This window comes from Cataglyphis hispanica, chromosome 12 (assembly GCF_021464435.1).
Source record: "Cataglyphis hispanica isolate Lineage 1 chromosome 12, ULB_Chis1_1.0, whole genome shotgun sequence".
NCBI lineage: Eukaryota > Metazoa > Arthropoda > Insecta > Hymenoptera > Formicidae > Cataglyphis > Cataglyphis hispanica.
Genome location: NC_065965.1, coordinates 2,166,425 through 2,181,971, shown reverse-complemented (window position 1 = coordinate 2,181,971; position 15,547 = coordinate 2,166,425). Strand labels below are relative to the sequence as shown.

The following is a 15,547-nucleotide window of genomic DNA, read 5'->3' as shown; positions in this document are numbered from 1 at the left end:
ACGGTTATCAGTTCGTTCCTCCTCGCGATAGATGTCGAATATCTAAAATTGAACTGCTCGATCCGAGGGACGTCCTCAAGAGCAATATTTGCCTATCAGTTAGGACGATCCTGATAAGAGGATAACGCCAGGTGGAGGAAGGGTGCGATGCAGTGGCGACGACAGAAGAGGGTCACCCACGTGATCGGCTCTTCGAATCATGTATTGCTCTTAGCAAGGTACCAAGATGGTACGGAAACAATATTTTAGCATAACTAGGCATGGAAAACGCATCGTATCTTATATCGAGTTATATAATAAGCATTAAATTACAAACAGAAAAATAGAAGAAAAGTGAAACAAATAAATGTATAATTTTTTTATCATGGTTTATAAATAAATTAAATAATTTATTTGAAATTACATCATGAATTTAATTTAGATTCATTTTCCGTGGCATAATTAAAGCTATGTGAAATGCAAAACGTTTATAATTTTGAGATTGTAAATTTGTTTCATTTATTATCTGATTCTATTGTCGCTTTACATATCAAAATATTTGTTTTATACATGTGAATATTTTACCATAAAAAGAATTTTAAAAATAAATCATAAATGAATGCAATAACATAAATACTACTGAACTTAAAATAGGATTAGAATTAGGAATCCTCTAAATAAATTTTTACACCGCGCATTAATTTTTGTTTTGTTTATTAAATTTAAAATGTAAAAACTAATACACTGCAATTTGCACGCATCATTTACCATTATCGTCATTTTTCATTTGACAGCTCCACCCGGTGAGGAGGATGAGGAAGATGGCTTACGAAAAGACTATGTGAAAAATCAGGAGAAGGATACGAACGCGCACACCTTTGATCGGAATGGACAGCCGAGCGGTTACAAACCACGCCGGGCCGGTACCAGCACCAGCGGTGGCAGTACGAGCGGCTATGCCAGCAGCGGCTCGAGATCGCACAGAGATGAAAATGCGGGCTCGCCGTTACAACCCAAGATCATCTTCAACGAGGAGGAATACACGAGAATCACAACGCCACGGCAGGATGTTCTCTTCAAGAAGGGCTACCTCTCGCGCAAGAAACCCTGGACTGGAAATGCGAGCACTAGCGCTACGCCATCGACTACGGAGAGTCAATCGGCGTCACATTCCACCGCAGGTAGAGATTGTAAATATTATTACATTAATAATAAGTAAAAAAAATGTTGGTTAACTTGTTTTTTATGTCAACTATACAAAATAAAAAATAACAAAATAAAAATATTTCAATTTTACTCAAATTATACATTGTATCACGCTATCTATCTATTCTATCTGCTTTCTGTAAAACTGTAAAATAAAATTGCTTGATTGCTGATTATTAAAAATTATTTCAATACACACTTCAATATTAACACAATTCACTACTAAAATTTATTACATTAACATTTTTATATTTTCTTAGAAAAAAATGCATCTTTTGTTTATATCAATATTAGTTTGGATAAAATCGCTACATTAATTTATCATTTTGTCAATTTATATCTACATTTATTGATAAATGTATGAGTACGCGATTAAGCAACAACATTCTTATAGACGGCAGCGAAACCACAGAAGACCAGCAGTTATTAGATAGAGACAATGGAACGGGAGAATATCCGCCCATGGTAGAGCCAGGAGCGCAACTAGGATATGGAACATTTTACGATCACGCGAGCGGTTATTATTATGAATACCCTGTGATGTTGGTAGGGCCTGCACCAGTACCTGCTCAAGTTGGACCAAGTGTTCTAGCGACTGTACCATGTGGCCCGGTTCCTCTAAGGCCAATCGAATGGATTAATCCTGCCTTTGTGCCTAAACTTGCCAATCAGCCATATTGCTTAATGGACTATCAGGTGAGTTGTTGAATCTTATGTTTGTCTATTAAGTATCTGTACTTAAATATATTTAGGTATACTAGGTATATTAGGTATACTCCTATTGATTATTCGATTAAAATTTTAATGTAAATTTGCGTAAATATTTTATTTTGAAGAAATAGGAAATTATGTATATCTTTTAAGCTCATTCAATTATCAATTGATTAGAATGACAATGAACGGATTTTTGAATGTCGGCTACTTATTATATTTGTAGACTAATCAAAGTACAGAACCGGCCACGATAGTGGAAGAGCATAACGGCATGGCAGTAACAGCGGAAACTTCCAACAATATGTGGAATGAGAATGGCACTGGTAGCGCCAGCTGCAGCGGCAGCATAGCCGAAGAAACTGAGGAACAAGCTGAAGAGATAGACAGGTCGACCATAGAGCAATACACTGTAAAAGAGCCACTCGCAGAGGAACAACCTCTAGAGCAGTTGCATCTTGAGGAACAGCCACATTTGGAGAACGGTGTAACGACGATCGATCCTTATCTAGATCCATTATTGATGCAAGAGCCGATGCACGTGTCACACGTAATGCCAGCTGTACCACAGCCGTATATGTATCCTGGTCACTACATGTTCGGGCCGCCGTTGGTCAACGTTAATGGTTAGTTACAAGATAGATAGTTTAAGAACCATTCCCCGAGGAGTAATGTGCGGATGCTATAATATAGATTGACAAAATCTGAATTTGCTCTCTGTCATTTGCATGAGCAAACTTACATTCGCGCTCGTAGCCTTCGTTCTGTTCACAGTCGGATGGACGGAACAACGGACAAATGTATAAACTAATTGATTGCCCACGTTTGCGTTTAAGAGAAAAAGGTGCATTTCGGGGAGGGAGTGTGAATACCATCAAGAACGCAATTTATCATGATAGTATTCATATAAAAAATGAGCACAGATTTATATAAAGTTGTGTAATGTCTGCATAATGACTGCAAATATATTATATATTATGCATATATATATTGTATATATTGTACATATATAATGCATAATTATGACAAGTCACAGATTATACTATCTATTGAATAATGAAAATAAGATTATTGGAAAAAAAATAGAATCAAAAACTTGATACATTATATAATTTACTTTTCATAAATTAGTATTTTTAATACATTTTTTGAGTTGAAATTAATAGATATATAAAAGTTTGAGTTAAAATTAATAGATATATAAAAGTTTGAGTTAAAATTAATAGATATATAATATAATTTTTGAAGATACCTTATGTATGCGTATATGTATAATCATGAATACTAATGTTTGTCATAATATTTATTTAAAAAAAGAGGACAAGCTTATAATCTTTTTCAATATAAAAATTTTTTAAATTTACATTTTTAAAAAATTTAATTGTGAGATTAATATATAAAAGAGTACAATTATACAAAGTTTCCCATATTACTTCTTTTGACATGTCAATTCTTTGATCAATTTTAAATTTATTTTATCTCATCGAAAATTTTATGAAGAAAAGAGGTCATTTTTTTGCACACTATTTTTTAAGTTCCTATAAGGTATCTTAGTAATTGAATTTTGAATTAAGATTTTATGTTAAAAAGTAAAACTTACTTGAAGTTATTTAAAGAATAAACTTTTATATTTTACCAACAACTCCACAATTTAATTTCTAAATAAGTCTATATTTTTATTTGTTTAATTCAAAAACTTTTTTTATTAATATTTCTATATTTTTCTAAAGAAAAATGAATTAAAATTTATTTAAAAATTCATAGATTGAAATAGGAATAATGATGCGGGATATTTTTGTATACCATCAATCATGTAATAAATTAGCAGCTTAAAATGAGACAAAAACAAAAAAATTGTAATAATATCTCAAAGTTATTGAACTATTTATATTTATGTTGATTCAATAATATATAAACGCTCCTTCCCTGTACTGCGCTATACTAGGCTTGATTCTACCTATTTCTAATGTTAAACGAGAACAGTGTCGATCGGAAGCGCGGCTAAGGAAAAGGGATATCCCCCGATTCATGGCTTCTGTCCCGTCCATCGGCATCATTGCTGTTTTATTACCACCGTGCCTCTACCACATTCAAGGTAAAAGGTAATAATTCGCAAAAAAGGTACCACGCTTTAGATACGATCGTGGAAATCTCTGCAATCTCGTGAAATAGTATTATGAGATTGCTTGATGCTTTTCGCATCGACAATTATCGACAATTAATGATTCATATTCGTTCACGATCGTTCCTAAAGTCCCAACTCTACACACTCAATGTTTATTTGTCGCTATGACAAATTATCACTCGCATAAATGTCAATTGAGGTATTTTACACCGTTCCAACACGCCATACGTCTCATTATTTCCACATTGCACCAAGTAACAAAGCATATCTCATCCGAGAATCTTCATTGACTCGTGACTATCACGCGAGAGAATATATCCGGTATCTCAACAACATCGGCATAATTTAACGTCAGAAATATGTCTCGGCTACGTGAGAAATGCGAGAGTTTGGCAACGGCAGCGTGTTGCTACATCTCAAATAGAACTTGTTAAAAATAACAGTTACGTGTCGTTCACGTACTGATATATGAGAATCAAGAAAGGCACAGAAGCAGCGAAAAGCCAAGTTTACTTTTCGCGACAACTCTGGCATGTTTTAGCCACTTATTGCCCAGTTTCTGGGATCACGATTGGATCGCTCATCGAATTGAATCAAATGTCGCACTGAAATATTATTTGTTGATCGATTTTTGTTTCTCGATAGACCGATAACGCGCGATAATCTCTTTTGTCCAAAGGTGTTACTATCCAGGGCGGGCCATTAGTGAGAACCATGGACGTAACGGCTATGACAATGGCGTACGCCAAACGGAAAAAAAAGAGAAAGAAAAGAAAGCAGAAAAGACCTACTTTGGTAAGCCGACAAAACTTATCGTATATAAGAATCAAGTTTAAATGTATTTTATTAATTATAGAAGAAGAGAATAATAAATTAATACGTAATAAAACAATACAAACATACACTATATTGATATATAATATATTGCTAATATACTATGAATATGAATATTAGTGATAGTATGAATATAAATAAAAATCTCATAATAATTTTTTATTTTGATATAATACAATAAAAAGAAATTGTTTTGAGATATTTGATTAAAATCTATTGCTGATGTGTTAAGTCATTAATATATTTTTTTAATTTCTAACTTTAGGGTAACACCGAAGATGAAGAGGAAGGGGAGTATAGTTCCGAATGTGATAATGATGTATCGTCTTCCCGATTACCTTGGTCAGAATGTCCAACATCGACTGCGAATATAAATGCAACAACGCAAGTTGCGCAGAATTGGCCACTTAATCCTGAGTGTCAGGAGTTTCAGTTACGGCCGACTATGCAAACTCGAATCCTCTCTAGTCCTGTTTTGACATCCGTCGTCACCACTGTGGCCGAAGAAGTTACATCATCTGCTAATGATGTATCGGATGTATCATCCTACATTGAAACTGAACCTTCCAGCCGCCAGACTGAAAAGACGTGTGATTCCATTGTTCAAAGTCCAACGAACAAGGAAAACGCAATCTGCGACACACAGTACATTTTTACGGAAACGCCAGTAGAAAATGATCAGTCGGCAATGGTTGAGCACAAGCCAAAGAATAAAAACGCAGAAACGAATAATCAAGAGAATCATCTAGTCGAAGATATGACAAAGGATATCGCGGAGAAGAGTAGCAATGCTTTGACTGATCACGAAGTACTAATCAAAACTATCGAGAATAATGATTCGACCAGTGCCAATGCGAAGCATGAGCTATTTGAAAGTAATAGTAATGACGTTAATGTAACGGATATGTTGAATAACCATATCGGATATCCTGGAGAAAGTTTAACCAATGGCGAGAGATACTCCGAACATTTTACTGATTTAACAGAGAAAAAGTCAAAATTGGTAAGTTCTCAGGATAATGCCTCCAATTCAACTACAATGGAAATCAATGAGAAGCAAGAGGAGGAACAGGTTCAACAATTACAACATAATAACAATTCGTCAATTGTGCGAACAACGTCATTCGTATTGCCCAAAAAGTACAGCAAGAAAGGTTCGAAATTCGTGAGAGAACCTACTCCGGGGCCGGATTTAGACGTGGAGAATGGAAAGCTCATACAGCAATTCGAAGCCGTCGAATTGTTAGACGATTCATGCGCGATCGCGAATAACAAACTGGATGAGACCGATCAGAAAGCGACAAATGATAAGATCGCGTTAGAGATACGCGATAATAAAAATAATAAGACTAAAATGAGTCAGGACACAATAGAAGTGTTGAACGAGGATTCCGGATTCGAGAGTCAGACTCGACTATCGGAATATCCTATCACAGCCGCCGTGAAGGAATGGCTGCGTCGGGCGAACTCGCCCGATCTTTTCGTGACATCGGCATCGACCTCGGAAAGTGAGACGGATGAGGACGATGATGAAGAAATGGATGCTAAGCCGCCAAAAAACTTGCAAGGCAACCCCATGCCTGCACTATCTGCTAATAGCGGCGTCGACAACGTTACGTTGTCACGCATGGCTAGCTGCGGCGAATTCGCAAAAACCAACAATAACATCAAGAACAATGAGGTGGAGGATGATTCGACGTTAATATCAATCGGCAGGAGAAAAAGAGACGCGAAAAGTACAAAAAGAAAGGGAAAATCGAAAAGAATTGATAAGCGGAACAGGAATGTTGATGAGAAGGCGCAAAACCAATTGGTTTCCTCATTGATTTCCTGTAATCGACTGGAGGATTTCATCACTGCCGTGAGATTGAAAAACACGCCGAAGAACAATGTTGGTGACGTTTGCGAATTTACTCAGGAGGATAGCGTTGCGGGTATGAGGGTTGCTTTAAGTTCTCGGATAAACTCGAAAAGAGTTAATGCAAGACGAATAAAGACATTGAGAAAAGTCAATAGAAATCACGTTGAAAATATCGATATCAAGATGCGACGTATAGACATTTCAAATGATGAAAAAGAAAAGAAATCGAATGAATATGGTATGAATATGGTGAGCGTACGGACGTTCGAGAAAGGGGAAATTATCGTCTCGAAAGATGGCAAATTATTACCGATATCCTTGTATGAAGCTGTTCCATCTCTTAACGATCAAGATAATTCAAGCGCGATGAAGAGAGCTGCTCATGTCGATGTGATTAATGAAAATGTGGAAATACATGAAGAGACTAGGAATAGCAGCGAGAATGACGAAAACAACAGTATAATGATAGCGTCCTCTGTAAGCATAGAGGAGCCTGATGTATTAGAGTGCTGGGAAGCAGAAACCATAGAACCTGTGATAACCCCAAGAAGAATGTTGCAAAGTCCGGGAGTCCTGTGCGAGGGTGAAGCTGCGGAAGAGGATAACTTCGAAATCGAAAGAGCTATGATGGAACATGTGCAGAAATATTATAAGCTGGAACAGAACAGCGCTATCAGTGTAGAGGAGGAATCTAGTGAAGAATTCAGTACGTCAGTAATCTCATCGAAATTGAAAACTGTGCCAAATAATTCTGAGAAAATGATTGAGCATTTCTGCAGCGAAGAGATTCCGATCTTTGTACCGAACAGAAATCATGCTGTTGTTTTGGAAGACGAAAAGATACCTATCGATGAGGCATTTGAAGTATATGAGAGCTGTTACACCGGAAAATCACCATTCTTAGCGTTCGATTCGAAAATGTTCAAGCAACGATCTCTGTATGGTCAAAATGGTGAAGGTCCGATACCATGCAGAGCAGTATGTTGCAACATACAATAATATTAAAAAATTTCAGATATACCCCATGTCACAAACTTTCCTCCAAATGAGGAAATATATTATTATAACATAGAATGTAAGAGAAAGGGAATTGTAATACAGGATATATTATAATAATATATTATTCTAATCACGCGTCGTCAAAAAGCCGTCCTTTTCGAAAGAGGCTACAAGACGTTGCACTTTTCCCGGGTATGTCAGGCACGTACAAGTACGTGTACAAATACCTCCTCATAATTCAAAACTAAATAATTTTATTGGGCGAAGATTTCGATATTCAAATCGAGATTCTTTCGAAAATCCAGTGACACGCTCAAGGAGGACTAAATGTTATTTCGAAAGCATTGCAGATCCATTTTTGTAAATAGTTTTAAGAGTTTGCTTTGTAATCTTATTCGTATTCTTTGTGAAAAATCTTTAAAATTTTATGTGTGTGGGAGCATGCGTTGTAGTATCATTCTACGATAGCATTTTACTATTGTCATTGAGAACATTGCCATTTGTCATTGTTTAACACAGATGTCATAAGCATCGATTGTAATAAACACAGATTCGCAATGTTAGCTTTTATCTGGACCGAGCTTATCAAGAGGCAATACGTTGTTTTTCGCGAATATAAAAGACGTTTATTTTAAAATGAAATAAAAAAGAGAAGAACATACGTATGAAGAAATATTTGTCAAGGCATAAGACGCCAAGCTGTTATTTTTATTCTTACTACAATATCTCGTAACAATCTGCCTCTGAAAATGACTAAAACATTATTTTTTACAATCTATATAAAAGACATGAATGTTAAAAGACTAAGAGTTATTGTTGCACATGATCACGTTGGCCTTTTGCTTAGGGAAGTTTTGACTGCTCACAATTTTCAACTTGGCATCATCAGAGTATCCTGTGCATATTCATCTGTAAGGTTTTAAGACTTTTTTTCTAGTCGAGAAGGGAAATATATATATTGTATACGGAAAAAATCGGCAGAGAGTAGATAGTTGAATAATACATGCTTTTAAAATAGCGTAAAATATGTAATAACCATACAGGATGCAATATCACATTCTCATAAAAGATACTAGTTGAAAACGGGCAGCGGTAAAACAGTGAGCTACTTGTAGATGTACCTTAGCCTGTTATTGAAAAGTATAACGAAATGTATATAGAAAAAGCTTACAAAGGTTAAAGAATAATAATCTACACAGGAGATCTACACTGGTAAATGTCTAGAATAAAGATTACTATACATATTTTTTGAAAACGCTGCTATCATATGAAATTTATATCATAAAATTCATAAAGTTTTTCTTCTCATCACCAATTTTAAAGACATATAATTTTTAAAAATGACAATTTTTTAAATTAATATACCTTTATATCTGGACATTTTTTTTGCACAAATTTACATTTTGTTTCTTAAATATTGAAGTTTCTAAAAAGATAAGATGATCTCTACTCTAAACATTTACCAAGAAAAATTAGAAGACGATAAAACAAAGGTTTTTTTTTCTATTATAAATGCGTTTCAGATTGGAATCGGATGAACGCACCGTAAAGAGATGCATATGTGTACTTATACACATAATAGCTACAACACTTTATTGGCATAGCCCACGCTTTAGTTCATTTGTGTCAAGAATAGAGTGTCGAGAATACAGTTAAATTGCATATTACGTAGGTCGATTGATAGACATGGTTCATGAAATCTCATTGCATACATATATCCCATATCACAATATGCGTAAACATATACCTCAGACAAAAATGTAAATAAAATATCGATCAATCCAAACAATTAGAGAAACATGAAAAAAGATAATAATACCAATAATATATTAAAATAATAATGAGATAATAAAATGATAAAGTAGCAATGCGATAAAACAATGCTGATAAAGATGATAACGAAAAAAAAGGCGATAACGAAATCTATTATCACATAGCAGCGGCATACATATAGACACCATTGTTCCTGTGCAAAGTTCTAGTTTCCTTAAGCATGATACGTATAAATCATTTCCAAGATGATCCGTATAGCTCTACAAACGTTCATTCACACCAAAATACATTAAAGATAAGTACGAATATATATCGTTATATTGAAATGCGCGTTGCATCAATTGTGTGCCTTATTCTGTGGCGGCCGTTTTTGTAACTATTTCAAAGCACTCTCCTTGATAATAGTCAGTAGCGAGATCGTGATGCAGTTAAGACTTGTTAAAAAAATTGATGAGAGAAAGAAAGAGAAAAGCGCGTGGACGAGGCTCGTTCGCGATAATGATCTTTATCAGTGCATGCGATACCCTGAACGAGAATTTCTTTGATTCCTTTTCGCGAAATGTAATCAACTTCTATTTATCAGACTGATCCAATCATGGTATGCGATAAATTCATGAAGGCATTAAAGCGTTGCATCTTACATCGAGTCATGTTACAATTATATTTTAGTTGAAGTTAACACGTATGGTATAAGTGTATGAATTTTGTTGTGTTTTTGCTTATAAAAAATATGAATAAAATGTTTCAATTTTTAAAATCAACTACATGCTCCTAATTTATTCAGATGTATGTATACGACTGCAATGTTTTGAAACTGCAATGAAATGTGAAAAAATGTAGCAGAAAAATATACCATTATCATAAGGTTGTTCTCTGCAATTGCATTTTTTTATAACTTTTTTTTATTTGCTTCATAGTTTTAACTTAAATTTATTTTAAAAGAATATAAAGATATTTTATGGAGATATGTCATATGATTACAAGTATAATTTATAAATAGTACACAATCATTAATTTCTTTTTAATAACATCCATTTAAGATATATGGATATACATATCTAATTCTTATATATATATATATATATATATATATATATATATATATATATATATATATCATTCATTAATTATATAAAATCTTCGTATCTTTTTAACTAAAAAGGAAAAGATTTTTAATTTTTTAATTTTTCTTTTTTTGTCTGGATTTTATCATTAAAACATTAAGGATAGTGAAGAAAATGTCAAAATATGACAGTCAGCTGATGAGTCTGCTGTATCAATCAGCTATTATTGCAAGAAACTAAAAAAAGCCGAGATCTCTCTCCGTTTGACGGTATATACGACAAAGTTATTATATAAATATATCATAATAAATATATCATGCTAAAAAAAAATTCCGTTATCGAGATTTCCAATAGCTTTATTCAGACAAATTTGTATACCCGCACAATGTCAAAATCAATTTGGACAAACGGCTAAAATTTCTTTCTGATTGGTCAGTCCAACTAGAAGCATTTGTAACGTCAACCAAAGTATATGATTAGTTTATGATCAATGTAATATCTCTCGGAATTTTTTCGCGGTTTGTATTTTATATACTTACAACGATTAGAAAGTGCAATATAACGACATCGCACATTAAATGCACCATATATATGCTGGCTTTGTCAGTACATTATCTCTAGTTATCTCTAGTTATCAATGTTTAAACGATATTACTTAAATTAAATGTGTATTTTTCAACATTTGTGTTGTAACTCATCGAAAGACGATACAAGAAAATCAGGATGGCATCTGCACAGGTGGGCAATCATTTCTTTATATGTGATTCATATTTTTATAATCTAATATTCTTTATAACCAAAATTTTTGATAAAATAACATATGAAGTGATTATATAGACAAGAAATGTGTATTTTGCAGATAAAAGAATTGGTAAACTTATACAAATCGTTAGCTGCACATCCGTCCTTAACTGGTGCACGGATCTTGGGTACTGCGAGTGGTAGATTATCCATACAAGGCTTATGGACACAGAGAAATTTGGAAAGGAAGACAGATCAACGTTTTCTACAGAAATATGAATTAAATTCAGATCTAACACCAATTTCCAGTGAATTTCCAATTGATGTTACCACAGAGTACATAAAATTTACATATATCTCGAATAAACAAAATATTTATAATATTGCTTATATTTGAATAAATCTGTTTTAAATAGGCTCATGTCCACCCTGACAAAAAATGAAGAACGTAGAGCTGTCTTACGACAAGCTATAATTGATAATTCTGCAAAGCAATTTATAGAAATTTGGGATAAGCAACATAATGTGAAGAATTATGATCTATCTGCTTTGGATGTCCATGGCGATGTCTATACAGATGGTATAAACAAATATCAAATTTGTATTTTTTGATATATTAACTATATGCTTTCTTTTGCAGTTGAATTCCGATCGTTTGAATGGTCTCCTGATAATACCAAAGTATTATATATAGCAGAAAAGAAGTTTCCTAAATCAGAACCATTTTATAAGCAAAAACCATTAGACAAAAAAGATAAAGAAAAAAAAGAAGATGAAGAAGTAATAGTGGTGAGTTTTTTATTCTTGTAAATACTCAGAATATTCAATTTTTTTATGAATAATCTATCACACACATTTTGTATCTTATTTTGTATCTTCATTGTTAATTTAGGGTAATGAGTATATTTATAAGCCACACTGGGGAGAGCAACTGGTAGGAAAACATCGGCCTGTCGTTGTAGTTCTTGATACAACAACAGACAATATTACAGTTTTATCTGGAATACCAGATGAACTTTCTCCTGGTCAAGTGATTTGGACAAAAGATCAGGATGTAATCGGTGTTGCTTGGAAGCATGAACCACAATACTTAGGTTTAGTTGCATGCACTAACAGATATTCCTGGATATTCTTATTGAAAAATGGAAAATATTGTAAGAAATATTTATAAATAATTACTATAGAAAGTATGCATATAAAACAAAGTAGGCATATATAAACAAAAAAATATTGTGATAACTTTTATTGCACAGGGAAATTGTCTGATGACGGATGCGCTGTACACAGCCCTAGGATTAGCCCAGATGGAAATTATCTTATTTGGTTACAGAGAAAGGCTGGTGCTCTTCCGCATCATAATGCGCATGCGCTTGTGTTACGAGATTTGAGAATAGAAAAAAGTCATGTAATATCATATTAAATTAAGAATTACATTAATTAGAAATTAAAAGAAAAAATTTGTTTACTGTTTTGAAGATAAAACTAATTTTTATTTTAAATCTAGGTTAACGAAATCGTGGAAATAGTACAAGTGAGCAAGACAATTAATAACAACAAGCATTTTTATGGGATATATGGTCGTTTACCTCATAATTGTTGGAGTGATGATTCTCTATACTTATTTTTCAGTACACCTCAAAGGAACAATATCGTTTCATATATTGTTAATATAAGTAAGATACTAAAATTTTATATTAATATATGTAGAACTATAATTTATCACATTAATATTTCCTTTCTATTTATATTACTCACAAAAATTATAAATTTTATTTACAGAAACAAAGAATATTACTGAAATAAAAAATGATGGAAGCAGTCTTAGTATACTGGATGTAAAAGGGAACATAATTGCATTTTTAAATACTTCCGTAACACAACCTGCCAGTCTTATGGTAGGTCGTTTTAAAAGTAAAGCAGTAAATATTGGTGATATTCCCAGAATTACAATTACAACTCCAATGAAAATAGACGAGCTTAATGAAATTATATACGAACCTAATGAATATATTTATAACAACGATGACAGCATAAGTAAGTGCATTGCATTGTTTATATAATATTTCTTACATCTATTTCAAAAATTAAATTTTTATATATATGTTATTTTCAGAACAATTTAATTTTATTTACTTTGGTCCAAAAATTGGTAAAGATAAATCAGTTCCTTTTATAGTGATACCGCATGGGGGCCCTCATAGCAGTTTCACAAACATATTTTCGTTGGATCACTCTTTCTTGGTATCAGCAGGTATTATGGTTATAAATCATATTTCTCTGTATAGGCATATAAGCGAAAAATATATTGAGCAAAGATGACTGGATCGAGAATCGATCTAGATCACTTTATTCTTTCTGCTTGATTGCTCTTATCTTTGAGCTATTCAGATCTTATGTATTGATATTCTTTTGCTTATTTTTACTTGTTTTATAAGAGAATAAATTCAATTCGCGCATCTAATAGTCAAGTAAAAATTGAATTGATAAAATATGACACTTAACAGTGTACAATTGTAACAGAAAAGATATATTCTTCATATATAATCTTATTTATCTGTTTAATGTACAATTTAAAGAAGGATCTGTGTATCATGGACAAAAGTCAAGTCCTTATGGAATAGAGCCATATTTATATATTTAATAGCGCTACATTTAAATCTGTAACATTCAAAGAGATTATATATGTTTAGTGGATTAATTATGTAAAATTCAGGTTTTGCGATAATACAAGTGAATTATCGTGGTTCCACGGGAATGGGCAGCGCGACTGTAGAATATCTTCAAGGGAAAGTGGGAGACACAGATGTGAAGGACTGCATAACAGCTACGCAAGAAGCAATAAAAAAATATCCTTGGCTCGATCCTGATCGCATAGGTGTTTGCGGTGGATCTCACGGTGGATTTTTGGCAACACATTTGAGCGGACAAGTTCCGGTAAATGAAATAAATATAATGAATTTGTATAATAAATTTAATAATCTAAGTAAATCATGTAAATTATACACAAAATAAATATATTCATTCCGTATAAAAATTTATTTTTATTTCAGGATATGTACAAAGCAGCAGTCGCAAGAAATCCGGTAATCGATATCTCCATCATGTTTGGCATATCGGATATCCCAGATTGGTAAAGAGATATTTAATATCTCATAACGTTATTATTCACGTCTAAATTATTCACTATCCCGTATTTGTATTTCAGTCGCAATACTCTGACTAAGGAAGAGAAAATAGCGTATCTTCATAATGTGTAAGCTTAATCGTTATCTCAAATGTATCCACCAGTCGCGACTAGTCTAAGTTTGACTGAAATACAGTTTTCCTTTTTTGTAAATGTATTGTGAATTATATGTGACAATGATTCACACACTAATATTTAAAAAATTCATCATATTGTTGCATTTTAATACGAACATAATTTAATTTTTATTGCAGGTGCGCTGTAGAGGCAGGTTTCTTTTACTTTTTTGATGGTCCTTGGCCCGATAACATTGACTTGTTTGTAAAAATGAAGAAATGCTCGCCGATTTTGCACATCGATAAAGTTAAGGCACCCACTTTGATTTGCATTGGAACGAAAGATTTGCGAGTACCACCTCATCAAGGAATAATGTGGTATCAACGGCTCAAAGCTAACAAAGTGAAAACTAAGTAAGTTGAAATTCGTATCTAAGTACAATGGATTCAAACTCATACATCGCGTCATTGAAAAAATTAACACGTTGCAGATTGCTCGCATACGAAGACAATCATCCGTTATCAAGTGGATCTACTGAGATTGATCATATCATTAATATTTGTCTATGGTTCCTCGAACATATACCTATACATACAGAATTCAAAGACAAGAAATAAATATTCACCTTGCAACATTTGATTTTTTACATGTACATATATATATAAGTCTTTATTATCACAAGTTGAATATTTACAAATATTATTACATACATTTTATAAAGAGTCTTATAATAACATTCAATCTCAAAAATATATATACATATGTCTATAGAATATGTCTATGAATTGTTATAAAATTTTCATACTTTTATATTACAAAAGTTACACATATTTTCGCGCGTATCTAAATAAAATACATTGTTTATCAAAAAGTATGCTACAATACAGTAAGTTCCATATATCTTATTTTGTGAATGTCTATGAACACAATAGATCCCATTGGATTATTTTCCTTGAAATAGTTACAATTTACTTTTCTTGCCCAATATTAATACAAATATGATAGTATATAAT

The 15,547-nt window shown here is 32.9% G+C and overlaps 2 protein-coding genes across 4 annotated transcripts in view; both read left to right on the top strand.

The window, feature by feature from the left end:
* LOC126853529 (uncharacterized) overlaps nucleotides 1-10,249 on the top strand; it is a 28,193-nt gene extending 17,944 nt beyond the window's left edge. The window contains exons 2-7 of one of the 2 annotated variants that reach the window (XM_050599358.1): nucleotides 32-229; nucleotides 774-1,160; nucleotides 1,580-1,881; nucleotides 2,123-2,522; nucleotides 4,701-4,816; nucleotides 5,121-10,249. In XM_050599358.1, coding sequence (XP_050455315.1) covers nucleotides 148-229; nucleotides 774-1,160; nucleotides 1,580-1,881; nucleotides 2,123-2,522; nucleotides 4,701-4,816; nucleotides 5,121-7,715 — 3,882 coding nt within the window. In that variant the 5' untranslated portion in view covers nucleotides 32-147 and the 3' untranslated portion in view covers nucleotides 7,716-10,249. The remainder of the gene's footprint in view (nucleotides 1-31; nucleotides 230-773; nucleotides 1,161-1,579; nucleotides 1,882-2,122; nucleotides 2,523-4,700; nucleotides 4,817-5,120) is intronic. The other variant, XM_050599359.1, reaches the window with a different exon arrangement.
* A 428-nt stretch (nucleotides 10,250-10,677) lies between these two features.
* Nucleotides 10,678-15,408, top strand: LOC126853522 (acylamino-acid-releasing enzyme-like). 2 transcript variants are annotated; one of them, XM_050599347.1, is made up of 15 exons: nucleotides 10,678-10,821; nucleotides 11,257-11,290; nucleotides 11,412-11,629; nucleotides 11,710-11,873; nucleotides 11,934-12,082; nucleotides 12,186-12,447; nucleotides 12,547-12,698; nucleotides 12,798-12,966; nucleotides 13,073-13,327; nucleotides 13,407-13,544; nucleotides 14,007-14,227; nucleotides 14,344-14,423; nucleotides 14,499-14,546; nucleotides 14,732-14,947; nucleotides 15,025-15,408. In XM_050599347.1, exons 2-15 carry the CDS (start codon nucleotides 11,276-11,278, stop codon nucleotides 15,149-15,151), a joined length of 2,214 nt encoding a protein of 737 aa, XP_050455304.1. In that variant the 5' UTR covers nucleotides 10,678-10,821; nucleotides 11,257-11,275; the 3' UTR covers nucleotides 15,152-15,408. The 2 variants fall into 2 exon arrangements, with proteins under 2 accessions (XP_050455304.1, XP_050455305.1); XM_050599348.1 differs by lacking the exons at nucleotides 10,678-10,821; nucleotides 14,499-14,546 and having other exon boundaries at nucleotides 10,903-11,290.
* Nucleotides 15,409-15,547: the final 139 nt, after the last annotated feature.

What these genes read in the sequence shown, in the direction of transcription:
- LOC126853522 (XM_050599347.1), top strand. An exon ending in TTCATATATTGTTAATATAA is followed by an intron (nt 12,967 to 13,072) that starts GTAAGATACTAA and finishes TTTTATTTACAG; the next exon opens with AAACAAAGAATATTACTGAA. An exon ending in GCTAACAAAGTGAAAACTAA is followed by an intron (nt 14,948 to 15,024) that starts GTAAGTTGAAAT and finishes AACACGTTGCAG; the next exon opens with ATTGCTCGCATACGAAGACA.